Consider the following 24,821-nt stretch of genomic DNA (forward strand, 5'->3'; position numbering starts at 1 on the left):
CCATCAAAGCCAAAGTTAAAAATGAAAATCTGAAAGCATTTGTTATAACACCTAAGAGTGAGGGAAAGAGTGATAGATCTAAGGAATAATTTTGGATCTAAGTCCTCCAGATGATTGTTATTTCACTTAGAAAAGTACAGATTCAATGAGTTTCATTAAAACCTGGTGAAAAGCTGAATGTTCCTTTATCCCAGTTCTGAGGAGCTCTTGCTGCTTATAGATTAGACTGGAGCCAGAAATGACAATTTTAATTTTTATTCCAAACGTCAGTTTGTGGATACAAGCCACCCTAAGATTGTTTAAAATGCCTGTCTTTTTCATTAGGAACATTTGTGAAAAAATAGTTAGAAGGTGGCCACAATCAGAGAGGAAATATATGGGAAAAGGCAAAACATGCTAAGCTTCTGGTTCTGCAAAATATGTAAGCATATGGTAACCTTCTATGCCTGAGTTCAAAGGGATTACTTTTGTGCTTAAAGCGAAGTGTCTAAGTCTTTGCTGTATCATATTTTGCTTCATTTCTAGGTGCCTGCTTTTGGAGGTAGGCAGGTAGTGAGATTTTCATAAATGCCTTAGCAAGTGAAGCAGCTAAGAATAGAAAAAGTCAGATCCACAGAGCAGAGTATATCTCCTCTGACTTGAGCTATCCAGATGTTGGATTTCCAATCTAGCAGCTTAAGCCCCATATCTGAGTAGTACTGAGCAGTAGGAAGGCAGAGGGAGCAATTCATATCACTTACCTTAGGGTGGGATAATGATACAGTGAAATTGTCTCAAACCACTGAATTTAGAGGAAACCTAAGTGACTGATCTAGATTAGCTGTCTGACTCCTGGAGAATAAAGATAAATGGGAACAACTTAACTTTACACTTTCTAGCTTAGCAAGCTATCTGTGTAATTGCAGCTCAACCTTGCTATGTCCCTCTGCCATTTTGGAAGCTTTGCATCCTAACACACAGCATCCTCATTTCTGCATCAGCCTTGGTTTTTAAAACTCCAAAACCCAGTTCTTGAAATAGTTATGCAAACAATTTTTCTCCATGCCTTGAGGAGAACTAGACCTGGTTCTATGGGCAAGTGGCACAAGAATCTGCTTCCTCTTAGAGGAAAAAGACCTTTTTTAGTCATATGTTTGTCACCAGTGCTTATGGGGAGCTCCACAGAAATCACTGCTGTATAAATGGAAGCATCAGGCTTATAACAGACAGGTCCAGAGAAATCAAAGATAGAAACTAGTCTTGGACATATTATTTTGGGACAATCTTCTTTGCTGCCCTGTGCCCACTTGAAGTCTAAGTGCTCTTTATGAGTGCTTAGTGCTAAGGATACTCTATAAGAGGTGGGCCCCACAACCCCCTCTCATTGCTTCCCTTGACTTGGAGAGCTTGGCTCATTCTGAAGGTGTCGGTGCATTCATTATGAAACTGCAAGAGAGAAGTGTCTAAATTCCCCAGAACTGGGTTCCATCTTTGCTCTCTCTGAATCACAAAGCAAGAAAAGCTATCGATCAAATGATACTCTTCAAATTCCCATTATTGCTTGTTTGTTTCTTTTCTCATAATTTTATTTTATAGGAAATACAGCGCTAGCAAAGGAAAAGATCTTTTGATGTTAAAAATCTTGTCTTATAAACAGCTTTAGCTTCTATTTTTGCACCCCACACATAGATGCGCCCACAGGCAGTTCCCTTGAATTCTTATTCCTGAAAGCTCTGATACCAGCTCTATAAAATGTGTATTTATGGAAAAGATAATCGCTCTCCTTCAGCTACTCTCTCTGTTTACATTTGTAATCTGACTGAGCAATCTGCCTATGTTGAGCAGATCATGTCAATAAGTGAGTTAGTTTTTTAATGTGTACTCTTTCAAACCCTTTAAAAAGTATAAATAAAAATATTTAGAGATTATAGATGACACAGTTTAATACGCAATATTTCCAATGTATACTTTGGATCTCTCTTCCAACAGCTTGTATTAAGTTTTAAGTACATGAAAACAAACAAACTGTGCATGTTTGTTCATCATATGTTGCCATTTTCAATACTGAATGTGAAAAACCCTAAAGAAGCAGCAACAGATAAATCTTTTTTATCAAGTAAAACTCAATTTTCTTATTTTTTTTCCCATTAGCCAAATGCAGATTGCATGGATGATATACCTCCAGACTTGGAAGCATCCATAGGAGGACCACCAACCAATCAGATAACGGGAGCCAGCGATATAACAGTGAACGAGAGCTCTGTAGCCCTGGATCCCCCAGTGCGGACAGTGGGAGTACTACAGGTCATCCAAGATGTAGACTCCTTTCCCCAGGCTGGGGAGGGTAACTTCACAACAAGCAGTAAGTTCCTCTTTCTGGCAGAATTTGCACTGAAATAAATGTTTAGAAACCCGAATCACAAACCCATCCCTAATGTGGGGGAAGTGGCCTTTTGAGGGCTTTTTCACTGAAGCAATGGCCTTACTTTAAACCCAGCGGAAATCTACAGGGTAAGTAAATTTAAATATCATGTTGTTCTGCTGTACTGCAAACAGTTGCAGCCTGTGTGCAACTCAGTGTGTTCAATAGCAAACTCTAATTGGAGTCCCCTGCGTGGACAGAACAAGCTATTTCAGTCAACACAATGCAATACAAACCTACAGTCATCTTCAAATATTGTTTATGGTTAGTGATCCAGTTTGCCATGGTAGCCCGCAGTGTATCACCTGGCTTCTCTGTGAAGCAGATTTGGCTTGCCTTTCCTCACCAGGCTAAATGTTACTATGTGGAAGTTATTCTTACCTGCATATCATAAAATAAATAGTGAACACAGCGATCACTTTTACTGCCTTTGGTCAAGAAAATAAGAATGTGTAATTCTGGTTTTGCTGTTCCTTTATCTTCTTCCATCAACTGAAGCTTGTGTGGTTATTTGTTTATACTTGAACTTCTTATTTCAGAAGGATTGATGGTCAGACTTCCTGTGCTTGAAAACCTGAGGGTAGTGAAATAATGCTGCCAATTTGTGCAAAAAAAAGGAGAATTTGGGATGTTTTCAATGTGTTTAGTTTTCACTTGTTTAAGGGGCACCATTTCATCCAGTAACTCTCAAAATGTCTGCATGACTCTCTGTTCCTAAAAATTGTATTCTTTCTTGAAAAAATCTACTCCGACAGTTTAAAAAGAATGTTGTCAGCTGTTGTGAGTGAGGATTGTGCTAGTCTAAAATTCTTCTTTTTAGGTAAAATAGCAGATCAGTAGAAAATACGTATCTGTTTGATACTAGTCGGTGTGTTAGCATTGACAAGGCTATTGTAGAAAATCATCAGATATACTTGAAGGGAGTTAGACAAATATGATAAAATACAGGTTTGCGTATAGAGTCAGTGTAGGTCCTGGAAAAAATTACATGTTTTCAACCATTTCTAGGTAGTACTATGGGCCTGGGAGTGAAAAAGAAGACATGTAATAATATGATGTGTAAAAGGTAGGAGAGAGAGATGAGGGAACTAGGCTGCAATGCTTTTACATTAGTCTCTTTACTCCATGGAGAGATTTGATAATCTCATTTTTCCTCATATTGCAGCCAGTCTCATGGCAGTGAAAACTTGTGGAAACACTAGACTTGCAACCTTAGCTACAGGTGATGCGAAGTGGATTTTTAGGTTCTGCCTTTGTGAATTAGGTGCTGGTTTCGAGTTTAGTTCTTTTATGGTGTAAGCCTTGGATTCAGCAAGGGGTGAGCAGCATGGTTGTAGGCCCAGATGTCATCTGTGGCAAGCCTGTCAACTGGTGGCATGCAACATTCTCAAGCCTCCTTGAGAGCTGGCAAGAGCTGTTCAAAATGAGATGTTATTTTATTCCTTCCAGTAATTGTTTTTAAATTCATTTGAGGCCAATGTAAACCATGAAGGAAAGATTTTTACTTCATGGTTTCACAGTGCAACTAAAGAAGGGGCTAGATGCTGGTCTCAGCTGTACCCTCTTACCACTCCTGAAGTGAGCAGCTCCTCTGGCAGATAATTATCCTTGTCCTGCTGTTCTTCACAAGGACTGCTGTTGAAGTTGGGAAAGAGGGCCGTGGTGTGCCCTTTACACCCACAGCTGCATGCACATGCTGAGAAGAGCCAGCAGCCTGGTGTGAAGCCCAGCACTAGGGGCAGTCCATGCTTTTCGTCTCGGAATCTTGGCACACCGAGAAGTAGTTCTTCTGGTTTGTCATAGGGGTAACAATGGTATGGAGGCAGCCAGGGCGCACAAGAGCTCAGTAGCTCTCCAGATGCTCCCTCCCCCTGCAGTTTTGTTTCCAGAGTCTGTGGAAGTCCAAACACATTTGTTCTTCATTTTCCAAGTTGCCAGCTAAGTAACTGGGTTGAAAACGTGCTCTGAGCCAGCAGAGTACTGCAGGGCCTGCAATACTTTGTTTGTCCCCTTACCTTTAATAACATTGGGCAATAGACACTGAGACTGGGCAATCCTGAAGGCTGACAGCAGAGCCCATGGACAAGGAGCTCACACCGAGACTAGTGGGGTCTGTCTAGGCACATGGGTAATGAGGCAGCAAGCCACAGAACTTCAGGAGAGCTCCATCACTTGAATAGGCTAGGCATTTGGTCTGGAGAAGGGCTGTGAAAAGGGGGTTTCCCTTGTTGTTTGAGAAAGAGGGAGAAGAGAGCAGGGAGGAGAAACTGGCAGATGGCCTGAGCTCTGTGAAGGTTGTGAGCCTCATGCCATCACAGGGGTGACTGGGGACCCACTGCTAAAAACAGACCTTTCCAGTTGTTTTGTGAGGAAAGAGGAGTCCTGAGGAAAGCTCAAAGGACTTTGGGAGGTTCCAAAACCTGGTGTGTGTCTGCCTGTGCTGTGCCTGTTGCACACTGTCACTCAGAGAACTCTAGTTTTAATGCATGGTTAGCTATTGTCACTCACCCATCATTGATATGTAGACATGAATCTTCATCTGGATTTCTCATCTCAAAGTGGAATACAATACTTGAATATTAGTCAGTGGTAGGTACGCAGGTTTACATGCTGTCATCACCACATCCAAAGTGGTGCAATTTGCAGTATTTCCCAGAAACAGAGCCCTTCAGTCCTTTCTTGCAGCAGAGTTGCAGCAAATAAGAGGTCTTTAGTGGAAGTGAGGGGCTGAGTTCCAGCAGTGATGGGAATTTGTCCCTCTAGCTGCCTTATGTGGATTTGAGGGATTCAGATGCTTTCAAAGATAGAACTTAGCATCTTAGGCAGCCTGAACTCTTAAGCCAGTGAAAGAGGAACATCCAGGACCATGAAAGGGGAACGTCAGATAGCAACTCTAGGTTAAATAACCTGTTCATAGCTCCATGTAGATGGGGCTTTATAGGCATTGTGGTACTGTTTATTGTGTTCAGGCATTGCATTTCTCATTTCTAGAATCCTCATGGTTACACAACTGCAGAGCTTGCTGAGGGTGCCCTTTCTGTGAACTAGCCTTTCTGGGAATTTGTAGGCGATGATGCTGACTGCTTCTAGGAATCTTTGCTGAAGTTGCTAGGTTCTGGCCTCTTTATATAGCATTAGTGATGGGAGCAGGCTCCAAGGCTGACTCTGCACTGGAAGTTTTTCTTCCTCTTGTTATTGAATCTCTGCAGACTACCTACAATGCAGTCTTGATGTGGCACCCTGTACCCAGCACCAAGAGTTCTTGCATCCCTCTGCGTTCCTGGCAAAGTTCAGTGGTCCGGAGGGTAAAGGACTTCGCTTCTTCTTTCCACCCACTTCTGCAATGCTTTGCTTAATTGTTGTTGCATCCTTTTTGTTTGTTGATTAATCATTCTGGCATTGTTGTCTTGCTTTGGGTTTAATTTCCTTTTCTGTGTTTCCAGTGAGTATTCAGAGCCAGAAGAGCTCCCACAGTGTGTCTGGAGGGAGGATATTTCCAGAGTACTGTTCACATCGGGTGAAATTCCATCTCCATTGAAATCTGGTGGCAAAGCTCCCACCTACTTCAGTGGGGCCAGATTTTCGTTTCTGGAACTCGACCAGTGCTTTTCTTTTTATTTCTGTGTGTGTGCTCAGCAGACATTTCCTCTTCTCTCCCTCCCTTTTTCTCCCCATGCTCCTGACTAGATAATATCTTCCATGGAACCCTGGGCAACATAGTGTATTACGAACATCTGGATGGGACTTCATTTGGGGGCCCATCGCTGGGGTTCCTTGCTAAACCAAGTATGTCCTGAGTAGCACAGAGCACTTAAAAATGGACTGTCAGTTTCTCTCAGCTGGCTTCTACCGGTATCCAAGCCTTCATCAAGTTCCTTGGGCACATCCACAGCCCAAAGTCTTCAGTATTTAGTCTTAGTGACTGTTTCCTCTCTGTGGTGGGATTTTGTGCAGGATCCTGGTATAGTATCTTGTAATGTGATATTTCTGAAATCAGTTGATGAAAATGGATGGAAAAATTGAAAAACTGGAGTTAGAAAAAAATTGTGTGAAATACATAGAAGTTGACCCTATTAGTTTTCAGCTCTCCAGAAGGTATGAAAGAAGATAAGCTAAGGATCTTTTTCCACAATAATTCATCATAGCAATCTGTCACCTAATATTTAGTAGTGAGTTACACAAAATGCTAACATCTTTAGAAATTTCATCATAGGTGGAATTTCCTGCTCTGCAGGTGATATGAGTGTGAGCTGATCTTGGCTACGATCTGAACGTGGAGAAGGTCTGAGCTATATCAGATTTGAAGGAGTGGAAAGCGGATTTGGGATTTGAGGAGGACATTCTTTGGGTCAGGCTCAGCTGGGATTGAATGATACAGTTAAAAAAGTGAGTTCGCTGGGAAAGTAGCATCTAGGTATTTTAAAGGTTGTATGGTGACACTTGCAAGGGAAAAAGGTTTTTCATCTTTTACAGCATCCGTGGTTATTCATCTCCCTCAATCCATGTGGCACTTGCAAATACCTGCAGTAGATAATGTGCACTGCCTGAGTGTTTGCTCTCTGTTGGTAAATACTTCTAGTTTTTCAATTTAGGCAAAGCTTTTTTCTTCTCTTCAGTGGGATGTCTCGTCACGCTGCATAAGGCCTCAGAAATCCCGCCAGCACTGTCTCTGTACTTGGAGGAAGATCCATAAATAATTTACTGCAAACACATGCAGGAGTTCCAATATGAAAACCCACGAACTCTCTCCCAGGGTTCCATGCCACCTGCAAAGTCCACTAAGTTTGGCAGGCTGTACAGCAGTGTGGGCAGTGTACAGAATACCGGCAGTTCTGATTCTGTCTCTCATTTTGTTCTTTCCATAAAACCTTGCCAACATATAGCTCATCGTGACTGTGAGGACACTTTCAAGTCTCTTTGATAGCTCTTCATTAAATCTATTAATATAACTTCTCAAGTAATTATTATGATCTGCGTACGTCTAAAATGTCTTTGTGAAGAATAATCAGCCTTTGGAGCTGGATGAAAGTGCATGGTAAGAACCTGATCCACTGTTGTCTTGCAACCACTTGATTGTTCCTCCTTGCTATTAAGGGGGTTTTTTTAGGCAGAATGTAAAGGGGGAGGAAGAGGTGGAAACATTCCCTAGACAGTAGTTAATACAGAAAGTTATTAACACTTGCATTAGCACCTAGCACTGTCCTGGAGACAGAATACTGATGGGACCTAGTTAAAGATTGAGCAGATTGGGTCCCATGTGCCTGGAGTATGACATAAGTCCTGGTGGTTCTATTAAAAGCCTGTGCGGATGTTGCACTAAATAGTTACCACGGACTGAAAATTCCAGTGAGCTGAGGTCCTAGATTTGTTTTGAGTCTCACACCAGTGCCAACATAGCATTGGTGGTTTGACAGGCCACTGGTGGTTTGAAAGAGTCACCTCAAGTGAAATCTAACTGGCACTAAAAATGTGCTCTGGATTATTACATACACCTACAAAGACTCCTGCCAGGCTCTGTGAACGGACAGTGAAGTTTTCCTGTTGTAAAACTGCTCTTCCTTTCCATGTTAAGATGTGAAGTACAGACAAAGTGTTTCTCTACAGCAAATTGCAAAAATGCTGTGAAACAAGGAGCAAATTTGAAGTCTAATTCATTAACTCATTTTTTTGTTTGTTTTCTGTTTCACAACTGCTATGTATATTGGCATTAAGTACAGAGCAAGGATGAAAACACTAGTTCCCAAATCTCCCTTCTTCCCTGCAGACACTCTGAGCTGTGCCTATGCCCCAGTTGGGTGGCACAGTAGGTACACACAGTAGTTTGGCCTAACCTCAGGTACCAAAAGAGCTGCAGATCTTAAGAAACTTGTTTAATAGTTGACTAGGGAGAGATTTAGAAGAAAATGTTCTCCTTAAGGAGTGGAAGCTCCATTTAGATGTCTGTCTCTACATATAAATGCTGTGGTACTTACCATCTTGCCTCTCTCTGTCCCAGATTACTTGTTCCTGCCCCTGTGTTGCGTTTCTGTTGTGCAGCTACTTTGTGAGCACAGTCCAGGAGCTAACTAATTTCTTCCTGGTTTGGTTTTTTTAACTTATATCAGTTCCCTGATCCTGAAGTAGTTGTGCCAGTACAACAGGAGGAAATGCAGAGCGCAAGAGAAGAGTGGGACATATAAGCCAGCTTTCATAACACTATTGCCAAAAGCAAGCACACTCTTGCAAGCACAACTAGACCCTATACACCTCTCTGTTTTGCCCAGAAATCAGGATAAACAAATAGGTGTGAAGTAAAAGTAAGTGTGAAGTTTCAAAGCTCATTCGAATGCTCATATCTGAGTATACAGGCATTTTGTTAATGGTCAGTGAATATGACAGACATAAGGGATTCATTTTCTATGACAATGAAACTTGGTAAGGAAAAGTGATAGTGTGAAAAGTGTGTGTATTGGGTTTGTGTGGCAAGGTTTTGGTGGCAGATGGGTTGCAGGGATGGCCTCTGTGGGAAGCTTCCCCTATGTCTGATGGAGCCTGTGCTGGAGCAGGCACCTGGCAGGACCTGTGCCCCATGGAGAGAGGAGCCCATGTTGGAGCAGGTTTGCTGGCAGGAGCTGTGACCCATGGGGGACCCACACGGGAGCATTCTGTTCCCGAAGGATTATACCCCGTGGAAGGGACCCACACTGAAGCAGTCTGTTCATGAAGGATTGTACCCCGTGGAAGGGACCCACGCTGGAGCAGTCTGTTCTGGAAGGATTGTACCCCGTGGAAGGGACCCACACTGGAGCAGTCTGTTCTGGAAGGATTGTAGCCCATGGAAGGGACCCACGCTGGAGCAGTCTGTTCCAGAAGGACTGTACCCCGTGGAAGGGACCCACGCTGGAGCAGTTCCTGAAGAACTGAGCCCCTAGGAAGGACTCACGTTGAAGAAGTTCATGAAGGACTGTCTCCTGTGGGAGGGATCCAACACTGCAGTAGGGAGAGAATGTGAGGAGTCCTCTCCTGAGGAGGAAGGAGCATCAGAGACAAGTATGATGAACTGACCACAAGCCCCATTCCCTGTCCCCCTGTGCTGCTGGGCGAGTGGAGGTAGAGAACTCAGGAGTAAAGTTGAGCCTGAGAAGAAGGGAGGGGTGGGGGGAAGGTGTTTTAAGATTTGGGTTTGTTTCTTATTACCCTAACCTGATGAGACTTTTCCCCAAGTAGAGCCTCTTTTGCCTGTGATGGAAATTGGCATGTGATTTCCCTGTCCTTATATTGACTCATGAGCCCTTCATGATATTCTCTCTCCCCTGTCCACCTGAGGAGAGGGAGTGATAGAGCAGCTTTGGTGGGCACCTGGTGTCCAGCCAGGGTCAACCTGCCACACTGTAATGGCACACAAGTGTGTATATATATATATAAAAGATATAATTATAGATATACATGTATATAGTTCCATATTGCTTTGCATTCATGCAAGGAAAAGGGGATTTGAGGACTGGGATCAGGGGTAACATAGCTTATACCTTTCTTTATATTTCACTGTCTAGCAGACAGCTAGATAAAACATTGAACAAGAAAGCTTTTAAAGCAAAATGGACAAACAATGTAGAGTAGAATACAAATCTGAATTCAGAGAGACTGGATGACTTAATACTCACTGATCTCTTTGATTTATACTTGAGAATGAAAGCATTGCCTTGCAAGAGACGTTTAGCATCTTGCATACAATCTGCTTGATTGTTTAGGACTCATGCTCACATCTCTGATGTCTGTGGAGTTTTTATTCTCATCAGTTTTTATACAAAAGCCTCCACTGAAATCATCAGGAAGTGCTGTTTAAGATACAGTCTACTACTGTGATTTTGAATCTTTTCCTGACCAATTCAGGAACAAAGACAAATGGGAGACACAAGGATCCAGCTTGGATCTGCACATGAAAGTAAGAATTAGCAAGTAAGACTGAGCAACAGCAAGGGATCATTCCAGGGTCAGTGTTGCTGGTTGCTGCCATTATTTCAGACAGATAATCAATGCAAAAATAATGCTCACCTGTACTGCACAGGTCCCAGAGACCCCTGCCAGGGTCAGGGTCTGCTGCATCAGTCTTTATATACACAGACAGTAACAGACAGACCCACTTCTGACAAATTCACAGATAAGAGCAGATTATAGCAAACAACCAAATCTAATACATTTACTGGGAAAAGAAAAGCAGTGAAAAGGCAGCTGTGCCTATGGGAGAGTAAAAACATGAGGCTGAGATATAGGAGGCACTCATAGAAAGTAGTGTCATTTCTGCAGCAGTCACCCTTGATTCTGCTTGCATGTATTTTGTTCTGGCCATGTTGCTTCATAATGGAGTATACATTTGCCCTGGTGCTCCCGTAGTGTCATGACTACTTTGAAGGTAACTCAGATGAAAGAAACCAGGCAAAAGCTCTACCGAATACCATTTCCAGTCATTGTTATATACGTTTTTCTCCCTACTCATCTGCACTTTGAGTCTTTAAAGGTGCAAAAGAAACATTTGCACGTGGGAGCAGTCTGGTTTCTCACAAGCATTTAAAGGATCACGTGCATGCTTACACATGTAACATACTTGTGTTGTAGCCAGCAGTTCTGATTTCTCAAAAAGCATGAAAGAGTTGCATTTAGAAGCAGATTAAGTGAAAAAAGCATGTGTGCATGTACCTGTTTCATGTTTTTTTATGATAGATAAATAGTCTTGCAGGAGATGTTTGGCCTGCAAGAAGCATCCAAAAAGGCTCTACTTTAAGTTTTCTCCAAATTCTTGTAGGGGCAACAGCTCAGATTTCCACATAGTTTGTAGTAATTACAATTTCAGCCTGGACAAAAAGAAAGTAAATTGGTATTTGCTCATAAAATACCAGGAAGTCCCAGTGCGGTTTTGAAACAGCTCTTTCTTTTGTTACTTACCTCCAACTCCAGCAGAAATAAGGGTGCTTCAGAGATCCTTTAGGGTTATCACAGTAAGCAGGTCACTTCACTTAGGAGTGAGAGTTCTCACTAAATCTTTAGTAATTGGTCTTATATCTTTACAGTTCTGGATGTGGGCAGTTTTAAGTGAAAATACTGCCTGAAATTCATGCTTTGAAACTGATAGGTCAGATGGGAAAAGTAGCTTTATAGAAAACATGAGGAGGGATCAGAAGAAAAGTAAGTAACAGGTGAAGTCCAACATCCAAGAGGAAATGTCCAACTACTGGCATGAGTGTTAGGAGGGGGTTTTCTCCTGCCTGTGAGGGATGGAAGAGGTGGGTAAGCCCTCACTTTTAGGGATGCTGAAAATAGGACCCACATGGTTATATTCTAGCCCAACTAGATGCCATCTTTGCCACTCCAGTGACAAGGCTGATATCCTGAGGAGTATACTCAGGCTGTACTCAGCACAGTGTACAGTAACATCAAAGTTGCATTAAGTAATATCAGGGCTTCCAAAGCGCTCAGGAGAGAGATGATGAAATATCAACCCAACTTGGCATTTTATTGTGACTATCTTTTGGAAATGCAATTATCTTTGACTGTTCTTTTCATTTTAGCTCATGTTAACATATCTGAGGCACTTGGAGAGTAGCAAGAACATATGATCTGCTGCGGCAATAATTAAACCCTATGTTAATACACATATTAATGTGCAGAACAACTTACCTGGAGATCTCTGTGGTGAATTTCTGCTCTATTTGCCACTGTCTAGGTAGCATAGTGCTGTAAGACAATGAAAACCCATAGTCCTACAGGAAAAAAGCATAGAAAATGTATAGAACAAACGTGCCACTGGCAAAGTCAGTATATAAAAAGCACTTAGCTAAAATATCTTTGTTAAATCAGAGTATTTAACAAAGGGGAAGGAGGGAGAGGGATCACACAAAGGAGGTTTAAAAATCTGACAGTTTCTTATGCAGATAATTAAATAACACAGTGTTTTTAGCTGCTAGTGTTTCCTTGGGAGATAGCCGCCAAATGTGGTATGTCAAGTACATATGACCATCTTGCTTCAGATTTTGCTCCCATACGCATGGGATATTGAATTCAACTGAAATATTCCTAAATCTTATTACTTCTTTATAATTGCTTTTTGGAAAGGTAGTGGCACCAGCAAATTGTCTTTTTGTGCATGAAAAGCTGTCAGTCAGTAAGACCAAAATAGTCTGAGAGTATGAGATTTTAGGAAAATGACCCTCTGCCGGCCTGCTCTGGGAGACGTAACATATACACCCAGCTGCTGAGTAACGTGCAGCCTAAAGAAACACTTCGAAGGAAACAGTTTTGAGGAAAAGCTATGATACAAAGATTATATTTTCAGTTGTTCACCCTCAAAAGTGCCTTGTTAAACTAGTGTAATAGCTGCATATTCCACAGGGTGGAATCCTTCAGGTTTTGCCTGATTAAGACTGAAAGATGCAAGTCCACTTCACTTGTAAAAGCTGAAAATTTACCATAAATTTATATTCAGCTTCTAAAAGCCTCTTTCCAGACTAGATAATGTAACAATATTTTAGTCTTAATTTTTTTCTAAAAGTTCCTGAGGTCTAAACACTCTTGTGGAACTGCCTGGGAATCTTCTGGAGACTGCCACTTTTCAATGAGAGGAGTTGAAAGTGAAGAACTTGACTGGAGAAGGAAACTTTAACCCTGAAAGTTTTAACTTTTCAGGGTTAAAACTGAACTTAATGTCACAAAATTTTGACTCTAACTTTACAGTAGCGTTCCCTGGGGAAATAATAATGAACCAGTGCCAAGGCATTTATATTTTTTGAAGTTATATGGTTGGTTTCCAGGTTTTCAGAGACTTTTTGTTATTTTTACTTTTCCAGGTACATATTGTTGTGTAGGGCAATATCTCTTTCTTCTGCCTCTCTGGAGTGTGGGAGCTCAGAACTCAAAAGAGGGTGGAAAGGGAGTATATATTCACTGAAAAGATTGAAACAGAGACAAAATGTTTTAATACAGAGAAACTGTTTTAAAATTTCTCTGTTCTAATTTGAGTTTCACTTGTAGAGTGTTAGGGAGGTCTTGATGGTAGTGGTGGTGTCCAAGTGACCTAATGAACATATTTGCTAGTAAAATTCTAGCTTCAATTTATTAAAACTTAAATTGACCTTTCCCCTTGACTGGTACAAGAAGAAACTCTGAAAATGGATCCCTTAGTCTTGGCCTTTCTCATGTTCTTGTGAGCATTTCAGCAAGAGTCCCTGATAAAACCAGTGGATTGGAGGGGATTCTCTAATGCCAAAGTTGTTCACTTGAAACTAGATTGTGACTGCAAGCTTATTTGAAAGGAAATGCTAAATGGCTCTAGATTATAGATTTATATAGCCTAAGACCAGTTTCTATTGATGTCCCTACTCGCTTTCCTTTGGTCGAAATCCAGGCCTTCGGGGGCAGTTGGCCAGGGAGAAATTATCCTGGTTGCACTTTAGGCACCTTCAGTGGCCTTCAGGTGAGACTGAGTTCCCCCTTTAGTGTTAGCCTTGCTGCTTATTGCCCTGGTTGCCCCTCTCTGAATTTTAATTGTCACATTCAGCATTTTGTAAGCAAGTAAACTTTTTTTGTGCGAACCTCGAGCAAGGAAAGCAAAAGGAGCTAGATAAACAAGGAGGAAGCATGTTTGAACTCTTGCTGGTAAGACAAAACTGTTGGTTTCACATCTCAGATCAAGGAGTCAGGTCAAGTAAACTGTGCTATGTTCTTTTTCATAAAGGCTCATTTTGGGCAGAATGGAAGACAGGCAAGAAGGAGACAAGGGGTCAGTGGAAGACTCACATTAATTTAAAATCTTTAACTCAAAATGCTTGTTAGTTTGGTTTCAGTTTATTAATTTTTTTCCCCTTCTTTACATAAGCTATTTTTCTAAACATACTTTTAGACAAGATTTGAATGTAGCAGGCCTGGACTGGCAGAGCCAAGATTTATTTTTTAATGGGAAAAAAAACAGAAATGTTGAGCTGTTGCAGCATTGTCAAAGAAATGTTCCAATTAAAAGGAGATTGGCATCAACTGATTTAAAATTTCTTAAATGAACATAACGAGATAAACTATTGACCTTTGTCTTTAGGAATGCTTTTCTCAGTTGTTCTGTACTCTGTGTTTCTTTGTGAATGTTCTTTAATATACACAGTCTAGCTTGTTAGAATTTTATCTGGTGTACTAGCCCTGCTGCTAGAAATAATAACATTTTCAACATTTCCCTTCCAAATAGACAGTGATTCTGTATACCTCCTAGTCATATTTTAATCCTCATTTCATGTGTTCATGGTGAGTTTTAAATGTGCCTGTTTTTCTTTTCTATAGAATGCTTTAGGTTACATCAAAAATATTGTTAAATCCTGTAAGCAAACTGTGAAAGCAGCCTAAAGGAGATCCAAAGGACATTTAAGACATTTTACTTTTCCAAAAAGAAAAGGGTTTTATACAGTCTCTGTTGGGGTTTTGCTGTTTGGGTTATTGGTGGTTTTTTCCTGATTTCTAAACTAATGAAAAGAGCCACATTACTCACAAAAACAACTATGCTTAGGCATATTAAATCAGGGGGTTTTGTTAAGTTTGCAGGAAGTCCTGGGAAATGTTCCTGCTGGAAACTATGGGCTGTTTCTGGCTGCGTAGATCTACTTCACCCTTCCTGCTCGTACTCAGTCACAGTTATACAAGATTTACAGATTATACCAGACAATGTCATAGCCCACCTGCCAATACATAAATGTCGGCAGCAGCTTGAGTCATTTTGCACCCACAGCCTGGCACAAGGCACATTCAGCTTACAACTGCCCAGGGGCATGCAAGGACCTTCTTGGTACATCAACCATCCAAATAGCGGGAAGCTCTCATTTTAGGAAGTCTTGAGTACAAAAGTTCACATTTGCTTGTGGGCATGGTCAGATTCACTTCTCAACCAGAGAACCAGCCAGAACCATAGGCAGAAAATGCTACTGATAGTGAAACTATGGAGTAGACTGCAGGGAGTATCAGGGCTGGAATAATTCCTGTTCAAAACCTGAATAATTACACTGGAATGCAAAATGTGTTGCAAGGTTTGATAGGCTTGCGAGGTTTAAGAGAAAGGAGCATTAGCAGCTGAACTCATCTGTCATCATAGGATGTAAAAAAACATTTAAATCTCTGTGGGTTGGTGTTGCATGAAGGGTTCTTTTGAAAACCAGGTATTATAGCTTTTAACTGACATCCGGCTGCGGTTCTGCACTGGCAAAGAGATGAACTAAGTAGCTGGGGAGCTTGTGCAGTGAATGGTGCTAATTGCTAGCAAACCTGAAAGGGATTATACCGTGCAGCCACTACAATAGTGGAGAGTAGACTCAACTACCCAGGACGTCGCTTCCAGTGCAAGTCTTCTAAGGCTTCCTCTTTAAGTAAAGAGAAATACTCCGTGCGTTAAAGAAATTGTTCCACTGAAGCTATTTTGAAGCGTGGTTTCTGCACTGTCTGCTCTTTCTGGCTATTGTTTTAAAACAACATCTTCACTTAGACTCCAGAAAAGATGAAAAATCTGAAAACAATGAAGCATTTCAGGTTGCTTATTTTAAAGGAGAGATTTATGGTGGCTCCAGCAGTTGGTAGTGGCTCATCTTAAGAGTTCGCCAGCGCTCAGTAAGGGTCAGGGCTGTCCTCTCTGCATGTGTATGAGGGGGGATCGGACACAAGTACCTACCAAGAGTGTATCTGAACACAGGGTACTAGAAATTAAGTGTACAGTGTTTTCAATTAGGGTAACATTTCCTTATATAATGGAACTGGATATTAAAGAAAGCTTCTTAGCAGAATTTTTAAGTTATCCTAGGGGCCTTGAGAAAGAAGTGTATGGATGCTTTAAGAAGCCCTTCTCTCTAGGAAGGAGATTCAAATTAGTAGAATATGTTACTTTGAAAGTATCTACTGCAATTCTAATGAAATTAAGGAGTGACACTTCAGCTTGTCACGTTATTTTTCTTCATTGCCAATGCACATATAAATGGCTACAATTGTTTCTTTTGTATGGAAAATTGGATGTCCTTAATTTATTTAATGGATCATTCTATTGATTCTTAAATGTTTTGTGTACACACAAAAAATGCATGGCTAACAAATTGAACCATCCCTTGAGAAAAATGTCTGTTTACCAATGTGCCCATCATAGCATAGCAGGAATTGTGTAGCTATAGGGTATGGCTGTAGTCATCAGTTCAGGCTCTTGCTTTGTTCCAATACAAGCATCAGACCTGTCTGCAGAATACTGTACTGTTGCTGAGGCCACACCATGAAGAATGACTACATCTTCCAGTACCTGGTAGAGTTTGTGAGACTGCAGAACATGTGTTTTGCTTTTAAACAGGGGATTTCTTACGGAGTCACTGAGACACTGCACAGTTGAGGCTCCATGATTCTGCTTTTTGATTGTTGATTTGGTTTGGGGTTAGTTTGGGTTTTTTTGTTACAAGAGATTTTTGTGCAGTTGAATTGCACTTAAATCAATCCTTATCTTTTGAGCTACAGTAATGTCATGGTTTAAGCCCAGCCGGTAACTCGGAACCACGCAGCCTCTCGCTCACTCCCCTCCTTCTTCCTCCCCCTGCTCCCGGAGGGATGGGGAGGAGAATCACAAGAATGTAACTCCCACGGGTTGAGATAAGAGCAGTCCAGTAACTAAGGTATAATACAAAACCACTGCTGCTATCACCAATTATAATAATGATAAGGGAAATAACAATGGGAGAGAATACGTTTGGTCACTACCTGCTGACCGATACCCAGCCCAACCCGAGCAGTGATCTAGGCCTTCCGGGTAACTCCCCCCAGTTTAAATACTGGGCATGACGTGCTGTGGTATGGAATACCCCTTTGGCCAGTTTGGGTCAGGTGTCCTGTCTCTGCTTCCTCCCGGCTTCCCCTCCTCCCTGGCAGAGCACGAGGCTGAGAAAGTCCTTGGTCAGAGTAAACATTACTTAGCAACAACTAAAAACATCGGTGTTATCAGCGTTGTTCCCAGGCTGAAAGTCAAAAACACAGCACTGCACCAGCTACTAAGAAGGAGAAAAATGACTGCTACTGCTGAACCCAGGACAGTATCTACCCCTTATTCCGTGCCGTTCACGTCATGCTCAGATCTCACATTTCTCAATATACCATTGCTTTTGTCTCATATATATATACGCATATATATACATATATATAAGTAAATAGATAAACCATGGCCTATGACAAAATATATTATTAAGCTCAGGGTAGACAGTTCTTTAAAGTTCAATAATATATTTTCTCTGGGTTGTTGTGCTGTTTCTCTCATGTATTCTCTGTTTCTATGGCCTTGTGACCATTGATCTTTAACTTTTCAGTTTTGTGGGGGCATAGAATAGAATAGAATAGGATAGTCATAGAATTGTTTAGGTTGGAAAAGACCTTTAAGATCATCGAGTCCAACCATGTACCTGACAGTCCTGTAGGAGCCATAAGCATGTGACAGGAGCCTAGAAATGGTCAAATCCTGCATGTCCACATGTGGCTGGTGGGAGGCAAGACAGAAATTTCACTGCAAGGTGTCAGAGGGGAAAAAAAAGTGTGACACACAATGTTACGGTCTCTGCACACGTCTGTTGTTTGTGAGCAGCCCCTGGGCTGCACGGAGGATGCTGAAGCGGTGTGGGTGGGTGACCACTGAATGCTGTGCTAATGTGCCCGGACTTGGCAGGCTGCTTCAGGTGCTGGAGCTGTTGCTGCAGCAGTGCCAGGCGTGTTCCCAGGCTTGTTGTTTCCTTACATTGAACAAACAGGAAGACTCTTTTCCCCTTAAGGTAAAAGTTACACTGCTAAAAGTTGTATTTTACTAGTGACAGCTGCTGAAATGACATATAGGATACATGGGTTCCTCCACCACCACTGTGGGGTTTTTCTCTTTTGGCTTCATTACCGTGTGCAATTTTTTCATACCTAATGAGAAGACATCCCTGGGTGAATTTTTTATTATGGACATTTCTAATGGAATTAAATTTCAGCCAAGCATCACCATCACCAACATGCATGGTGAGGACAGGGCTTCTGGTGACATCCACAAAATTCAAGACCTTAGAAAGTCCTGGGCTAATGACTTGCCCCTTTATCCTGGAAATGTCCTGGAGATCTCAGGTGGAGCCCACTGTTAGCAGCATTGGAAAGGAAGGCAGGACTGTGTGTGAGAGAGGAAGAGAAGATACTCATGCACTTTATTCAAGTAATTCCACCACTGTTGAGCTTTTCAGCCACCTCCTTGTATGTTCTCTCAAGAGATCCTCTAATGTATGCACAGGCGTTTTTGTGACATCTTTCCACAAGGATGTTCATTGTAACCGGTGTTGAAAGTTCAGTATATGATTCCTCAATACTGTGCTTTGCTAGTGGCCTGGGTTTTTTGAGACCCTATGCAGTAAAAGGTATTTGAAGACACAGATATGAAAATCATGCTCATGCTGCCGTGACAGACGAACTCAGCCTCACATGAGCATTTCCAACCCCCTCATTCAAAAATTAACAGGAATTTCTTTAAAGCAAGCTGTTGTTTTCTGTTACAGCTGTGTGCATACTTGTGATTGAGGAAGCAGTTCGTAGTGATTAGGCAGAAATGGTTTTTTTCCTTCTTGTCACAGCAGCCTACGTTTCACACCACGTTCTCAGAATTAATTGCCCCCATGCAGATTCTCGCTGGCTAGTAGCCACCTTGTACATGAGCTGAAGTAGGAGTGAGAGGCCCTGAAAGAAAAGCTGCGGTAGTCTGAGATCTCTTACAACAGCCTAGCCAGGCCTTACTCTGCAGGTCCACTTTCATGTCCCAGTCTTGTGTGCCTTTGGTGGGTTGCTCTTGCAAGCACCGAACACCATTCTTGCCCTCCCCTGAGTGCCAGAGGTGACATTCCCACTTCCAGGAGAGCTGCGGTCCTGGGTGCCTTTGCAGGATCCAGCTGTGCTGAAGCTGTTAGGCACAGATCACAGCAATGGGATGCCATTTTCCCCAGGCCCTGCTGTGTGCCAGCACACCCTGCTGCAACTCAGCCATCACCCAGCCATGGGTGCCCTGGGACAGGCTCTTTGGTTGCTGCAGTGGGAAGGAGGGTGCTCCTGGGCTGAGCATCCCTTTGCACATTCCTGCTGGCCAGGAGCAGGGTGCAAAGCAGCAGCGCAAAGCAGAGCTGCTGTGCAGGTGAGGTCAGCAGGGATCTGCAGTCCTGAGAAGGAGCAATCTCAAGTGGCTTAGTGCATGTGCTTCTGCCACAGAGTCATAGAATCATAGAATAGTTAGGGCTGGAAAGGACTTTAAGATCATCTAGTTCCAACCCCTTCTGCGGCATGATGAGACCTGAGAAAAAGGTTTTGGAAACGACTAGCTTTCATTGAGTCTTCTGGTTTAATATTGTATCATGCTTAGGAGTGTTGTGATACCTCTCTAGTGTGACTGCTCTGAGGGATTTGTATGGTGTTGGCCAGTACATCTCTAAATCACCCCATGAAAGGATGTTTCTTCCTCATATGTTTCTTCAGAACAGAACTGAAATTTCTCTTACCATTACACTCTCGCTCGTTCAATCCAGTGCATTGTGTGTCTGAGTCAGCCTGTAATTTCCTTCTCCTTTCAGGCTTGCAGGAAGCAGAGCACACTGCTGACACAGGTTTTTAAAATATAACCAAGAAAGTTCAGTCACAATAGCAGTCACCAGGATAGCCCATGGAAGCTGAGGTGCACACAATTAAATTATGCAGTTATACTTCTTAGACGTAAAAGGCTCTTTATTATGACAGCCTACTAGTAGACCATAAAGCACGTAACACATGCTAGCATATACAGCATTTAACTCTACTTTTGTCACATACCTGTTATCCCTTCAGGTTTTTAAATAGCTGGCAGTAAGATTAAAGATGTTTGCTCACTGATCAAAGGGTGTATGTCTTTCCACACTTGTCACCCTGGCTACTGGAATAATTCTTGTACTATCCCTTATACACCATTAACATTACAAAGCATGATTATTTTTAAATATATCACTTAATGCTATTTGTTTTGCAGTAACACCAAGGAGTCCTGGTCATCCAGCAGCTGCTAAGAAAACCAAGTAGAAAAGTAGTCCCCATGCCACGCCTGACATTTTAGGTCATGGTACCGCAGGGACAGCTTGCAGATGTCGAATGCAAGGGGGGATCCCTTCCTTTCTCTCTTTCTGTATGCTTCTTTCCTGGAGGTGGCTGCAGTGCTTGCCTCATGATGGAGCCAGTCTGTTCAGCTGCTAGCCTAGCAAAAACATTTCCAAGGGAGTTTGCAGGCATTGTTTTAAATGGAGTCAACTTCCTGGCCAGTCAAGGGAATAGCAGAGCTGACCAAGGATAGGTGGCCAGAGGGTGAGCTAGGGTAGGGGAGTTGGACGTCCACTTCTTGGCTCTGTTATGTTGCTGGCATATAGAACTATACTTCAGCTAAGTCAGAAACTTGCTCTGCATACAAAGAAATTAAGTGAAAGAATAATAGAAATGATCAGAGAATAATACCTGTGCATGAAGTGTTTGTAGTAGTGCTTGGGACGGCGTGAAAGTAGTGATTTTAGGTCAGTCTGGGCCTAAGAGACTTTTTTGTGAGTGAATTTGGTGAAAAGTTGAATTAGATTTTTTGTTTAACATGAAATAGAAAATTTAATATTTCTTAGGATTCTCAGAGTGGTTTAGGAAATAGCAGGATGTTACAAAAAGTAGATAAATTCTTTTTCAGAATTAAAATTTTTCAGAATTAAAGATCTTTGACTATTTAATGTATCACCAAAAGTAGCCAAGGTAGTTGAGAGTCAAAACTATCATGTAGTTACAGCCCATGCTTCAGTGTTTTTTAATTTTTTTCATTTCCATGGGAGATGTCATTTTCTGATTTTTAATCAAATACATGAATAATTTTGCACGTTCTAAATAATAATAATTTCTAACAGGCTGTAGCATGAAATGCAGTCAGATTTATTTCTGAAACTTACTGTGGGCATCAGAAAGAAGGTGCTATCCTGACCAGAGGTGCATCTGGTGCAGTATTTGGGCACTGAGGATGGCCAGTGGTGAATGGTAAGGAGGGTGTACAGTGGCATCCCACTGTCTCTCCCCTTCCAGACAGTGGGACGGCTTGGAGGGAGAAAGGAAAAGCAGCTTTGCAAAGGTTTAAGTGGGCGGATGCCCTGTTGTGAGAGAAGTAGGGTGGTTCTTGTCTGACAATCAAACAAGGGATGGATGTGGGATTGAAGAAGAGGGTGGTGAAAGATGGAAGAAAATACTTTGAATAACACCAGACATGTAGATAAACTGTGAAGGACCTTGAATGTGGAGATTACCTGATAGGAGAGCATAGGAGTCAGTGCAAGAGACCTTAGTGTGATGACTCCATTGACTGTTCAGGTAATCGTTCTGATCATATTTTGATTGACTCCAATAGCAAAGAGGAAAGACTAGTCATGGGAAGAGAAAATTATATTGAAGCATCTATGCCACAGAAGGAGTTGCCCTTCTGCGGAACAGGCAGGAACGTGACAAGCATGACCTGTAAGAGTAAGGAGAAAGAGGAAAGTATACTGAAAGCAAAAATACTACCAGGTTTTCTTGTGTCGTATTTGGCAGAGGCATATTCATTGTGTCACAGAGAGGGTTGGCAGCACCCCACTAAGACAGCTGATGGAGAGTTCCCAAAACATCAGCCAGCCTCTCATAGAGAGAAGATCTCCAAAGTGTTGACTCCCAAAATAATGTTAATACATGGACAAAATCCCAAGGAGCTAGTGTATGCTCACTGAAGATAGAGAAATATATGTATGTAAGTATATATATATAAAATGAATTAAAATGCTTTGTTTTTGCAGCCAAGCAGGTCTAACTGTCTCTGCAATAACATCTGGTATATGTTCTTCCCTTTTTTTACTCAGCTTTCTGCAGATGTGTTTGCTATCTGCTCCATGTGTTTTATATCATATGTCCTTATTTCAACAAATTTTTTTTTTTCCCCTTCTTTTTGGAGAGAGCATCTGGGTGCTGATACTTTTCTATGCTGTTTATGAAAATGAGTTTGTTGTCTTGCCAAAACACAAAATGTCTTCTCAGGTAACTGGCGTTAAAGTTTATTGCTTAAAACAACATGTTCCAAATTTAGGCCTCAGAAAATTGGTTGTATTACTAATAATTTCCCCTTCATTTTTTGGTGGTTGACTTTAGATACTGTGATATGATTTCCAGAAGTACTGAGTAATCACAGCTGTAGCTGAAGTTAGTAGAAGATATTCTTGGGGCATAAAATGTGCAGGTTAATGCTGTAACTGAAAAACCAGGTGTACGGTGTCCTAACTGGGCACCCAGAATTGGTGAAGGCCTTGAAGAGTCGTGACTCTCCATCTCAGTAGCTCGTGTCTAGGATGATGATGATAATGTTACCCCTTCGTTCTGCAGGATGTTTGAAGACAGGGAGCTATGTCTTTGGCTGTTAGCGTTAAGAGATGCTATATGTTCTCCCAAAACATATATCTTAGGTAGAGATTAAAGGAGGAAAATTTGTTGCCTTTTCACTCAATAAGAAGGAAAAAACAGGTTTGCTTTGGGAGGGACTCCAGTGGTTTATATCATACTCAGGCCCATCTGTCAAGTCTCTCAACCACTAAGGGACTTGATCCAGCTAAACACATTTTTGAGATGTCTTGAATGAATCCTGCCAGGTCATGGCATTTGGTTCTTCCTGGTGTGTTGATGTTTGGATATTCTGTGTCTCAGGCATCATCTGCTTTATCCCTTGTATGGAACCCTGTTGCCATTAGTGCATTCCCAGAGCTCTGGCTTGTTATTTATGAAAAAGACTCTAACCTTTTCTTCCAAAAGAAGTTACCGCGCTTAACTGCTTTGCCCTTCGCTGCTCAGATAAGTCTCTCTCTGATGCTAGGGAACAGCAATAAAATATTTCCCCAGTATTTTGTTCTTGATTGTAGCTAGCCATACTTCATCCATTTTAGTAGCCTCCGTGTACAAAAGGATCGTGTTAGTAACGAGTTTTTTATAACCCTTTCTCCTCAGACATATTCCCAGTGCTTATTTTGCATTGGAGATTTTATAGGCATTTTTTTCCGTGTGTCCTATTTCAGTTGTTTTGTTAGTGCAGTTATGGCCTATTCTAAAGTGTTACGATTATCAAGATGATATGGAAGGAATTTGAGACTTCCTTATAAAACAATCCAGTAAAAAGTACTGGATGATTAATTTTAGGATAATTTTAAGTATCAGTAGTGTTTTTAAAGAAGAGGGTCAGCGATCAAGTACTGTTGTGGAAGGAGGTGCCATTCCAGGTACTAACTTCATAGGACCATGCTCCTCTGCTTGCACTATAAGCAGCAAAGTGATGCTGTGGCAAGGCTGCAAGAGGAGGGAGCAATAAAATCTGTAATGGTAAAGCGCATTCTTGGGCAGACAAAACTAAAATAGAGGGCTCTAGAAATGTCTCTCTCTCCTGGTCATAAATCAAAGATGATGAATAGTGTTCTGGTTGTTCTGATACTGGAAACAAAATCAGAATAACACTGCTTGCATTGGCAGTTCCCTGTGGCTTCATGCTGAACAGAATCCATTTTGATAAAGGTCCCATGTCAATGCCTCTAATGGCCCTGGATATATTTTCTTCTCAGGTCCTCAGCTCCAGGAGATGGTCACGTTTCTGGTTTCTTCTGGAGCAAAGTGCTTCAAGACACATCTTATTGGGGGCAATGTTTGTTTAGTAGAAGTGAGCCACAGACTGGAGTAAGGTTCATGCTAACACATAAATTTTAGATATTTGTCTAGACATGAGAGCATACCTGTCACCAGGGATTTTATGTTTTGGCTTAGTTCTATCTTCAGAAAATGAAGAGTTCTGAAATAAGGTATATTTCACAGAAGTGAGAATGTGAAATGAATAGCAAGATCGAGAGTCTAAAATGAATAGCAAAATCAAGTTTTGCTGTATATGTATTGTCAGAATGAGGTTTTAGACACAGTCCCTTTGTCTGCTGTACAATTTCTGCCAGCTAAGGATGGGATAAGAACTGATAAATTTTTCACAGCATTTCATTAGATGAAGAAATCAATAATTTCTCATTTCTTCTCAAATGGGCATCCACCCTCGAGAATGAAAGATCTGTGCAAAACAAGACTTGTCTCCTGTGCTAAATGCTCAACTTGATAGCTATGCAAATAGGTTACACCTGAGTCAGTAGCACGCTAGTAGCTTTTTCTTGCCCTCTGATTCCTGTGACTGTCATAAGATGAAGAAAACCATTAGCAGCTGCACAGCTCTGTGCAGCGGTTCAGCTGTGTGTGGAGCAGGACTGAGGATGCTGAATTAGTTCACGGAGAGCTGATAACAAATGAGGGAAGGGAGACTGACTCCCAACTGAATAGTTTATTGCAGTGGCCTGTGTTTTTAATC

The 24,821-nt window shown here is 41.7% G+C and overlaps 1 protein-coding gene across 2 annotated transcripts in view; it reads left to right on the forward strand.

Moving 5' to 3' along the window:
• RNF150 (ring finger protein 150) overlaps positions 1-24,821 on the forward strand; it is a 133,568-nt gene that overhangs the window by 96,590 nt on the left and 12,157 nt on the right. For both annotated transcript variants that reach the window (XM_030492664.1, XM_030492663.1), the window contains exon 6: positions 2,131-2,341. In XM_030492664.1, the coding sequence (XP_030348524.1) occupies positions 2,131-2,341 (211 nt within the window). The remainder of the gene's footprint in view (positions 1-2,130; positions 2,342-24,821) is intronic.

The sequence above is a fragment of the Strigops habroptila genome, chromosome 7 (genome assembly GCF_004027225.2).
Source record: "Strigops habroptila isolate Jane chromosome 7, bStrHab1.2.pri, whole genome shotgun sequence".
Classification (NCBI taxonomy): domain Eukaryota; kingdom Metazoa; phylum Chordata; class Aves; order Psittaciformes; family Psittacidae; genus Strigops; species Strigops habroptila.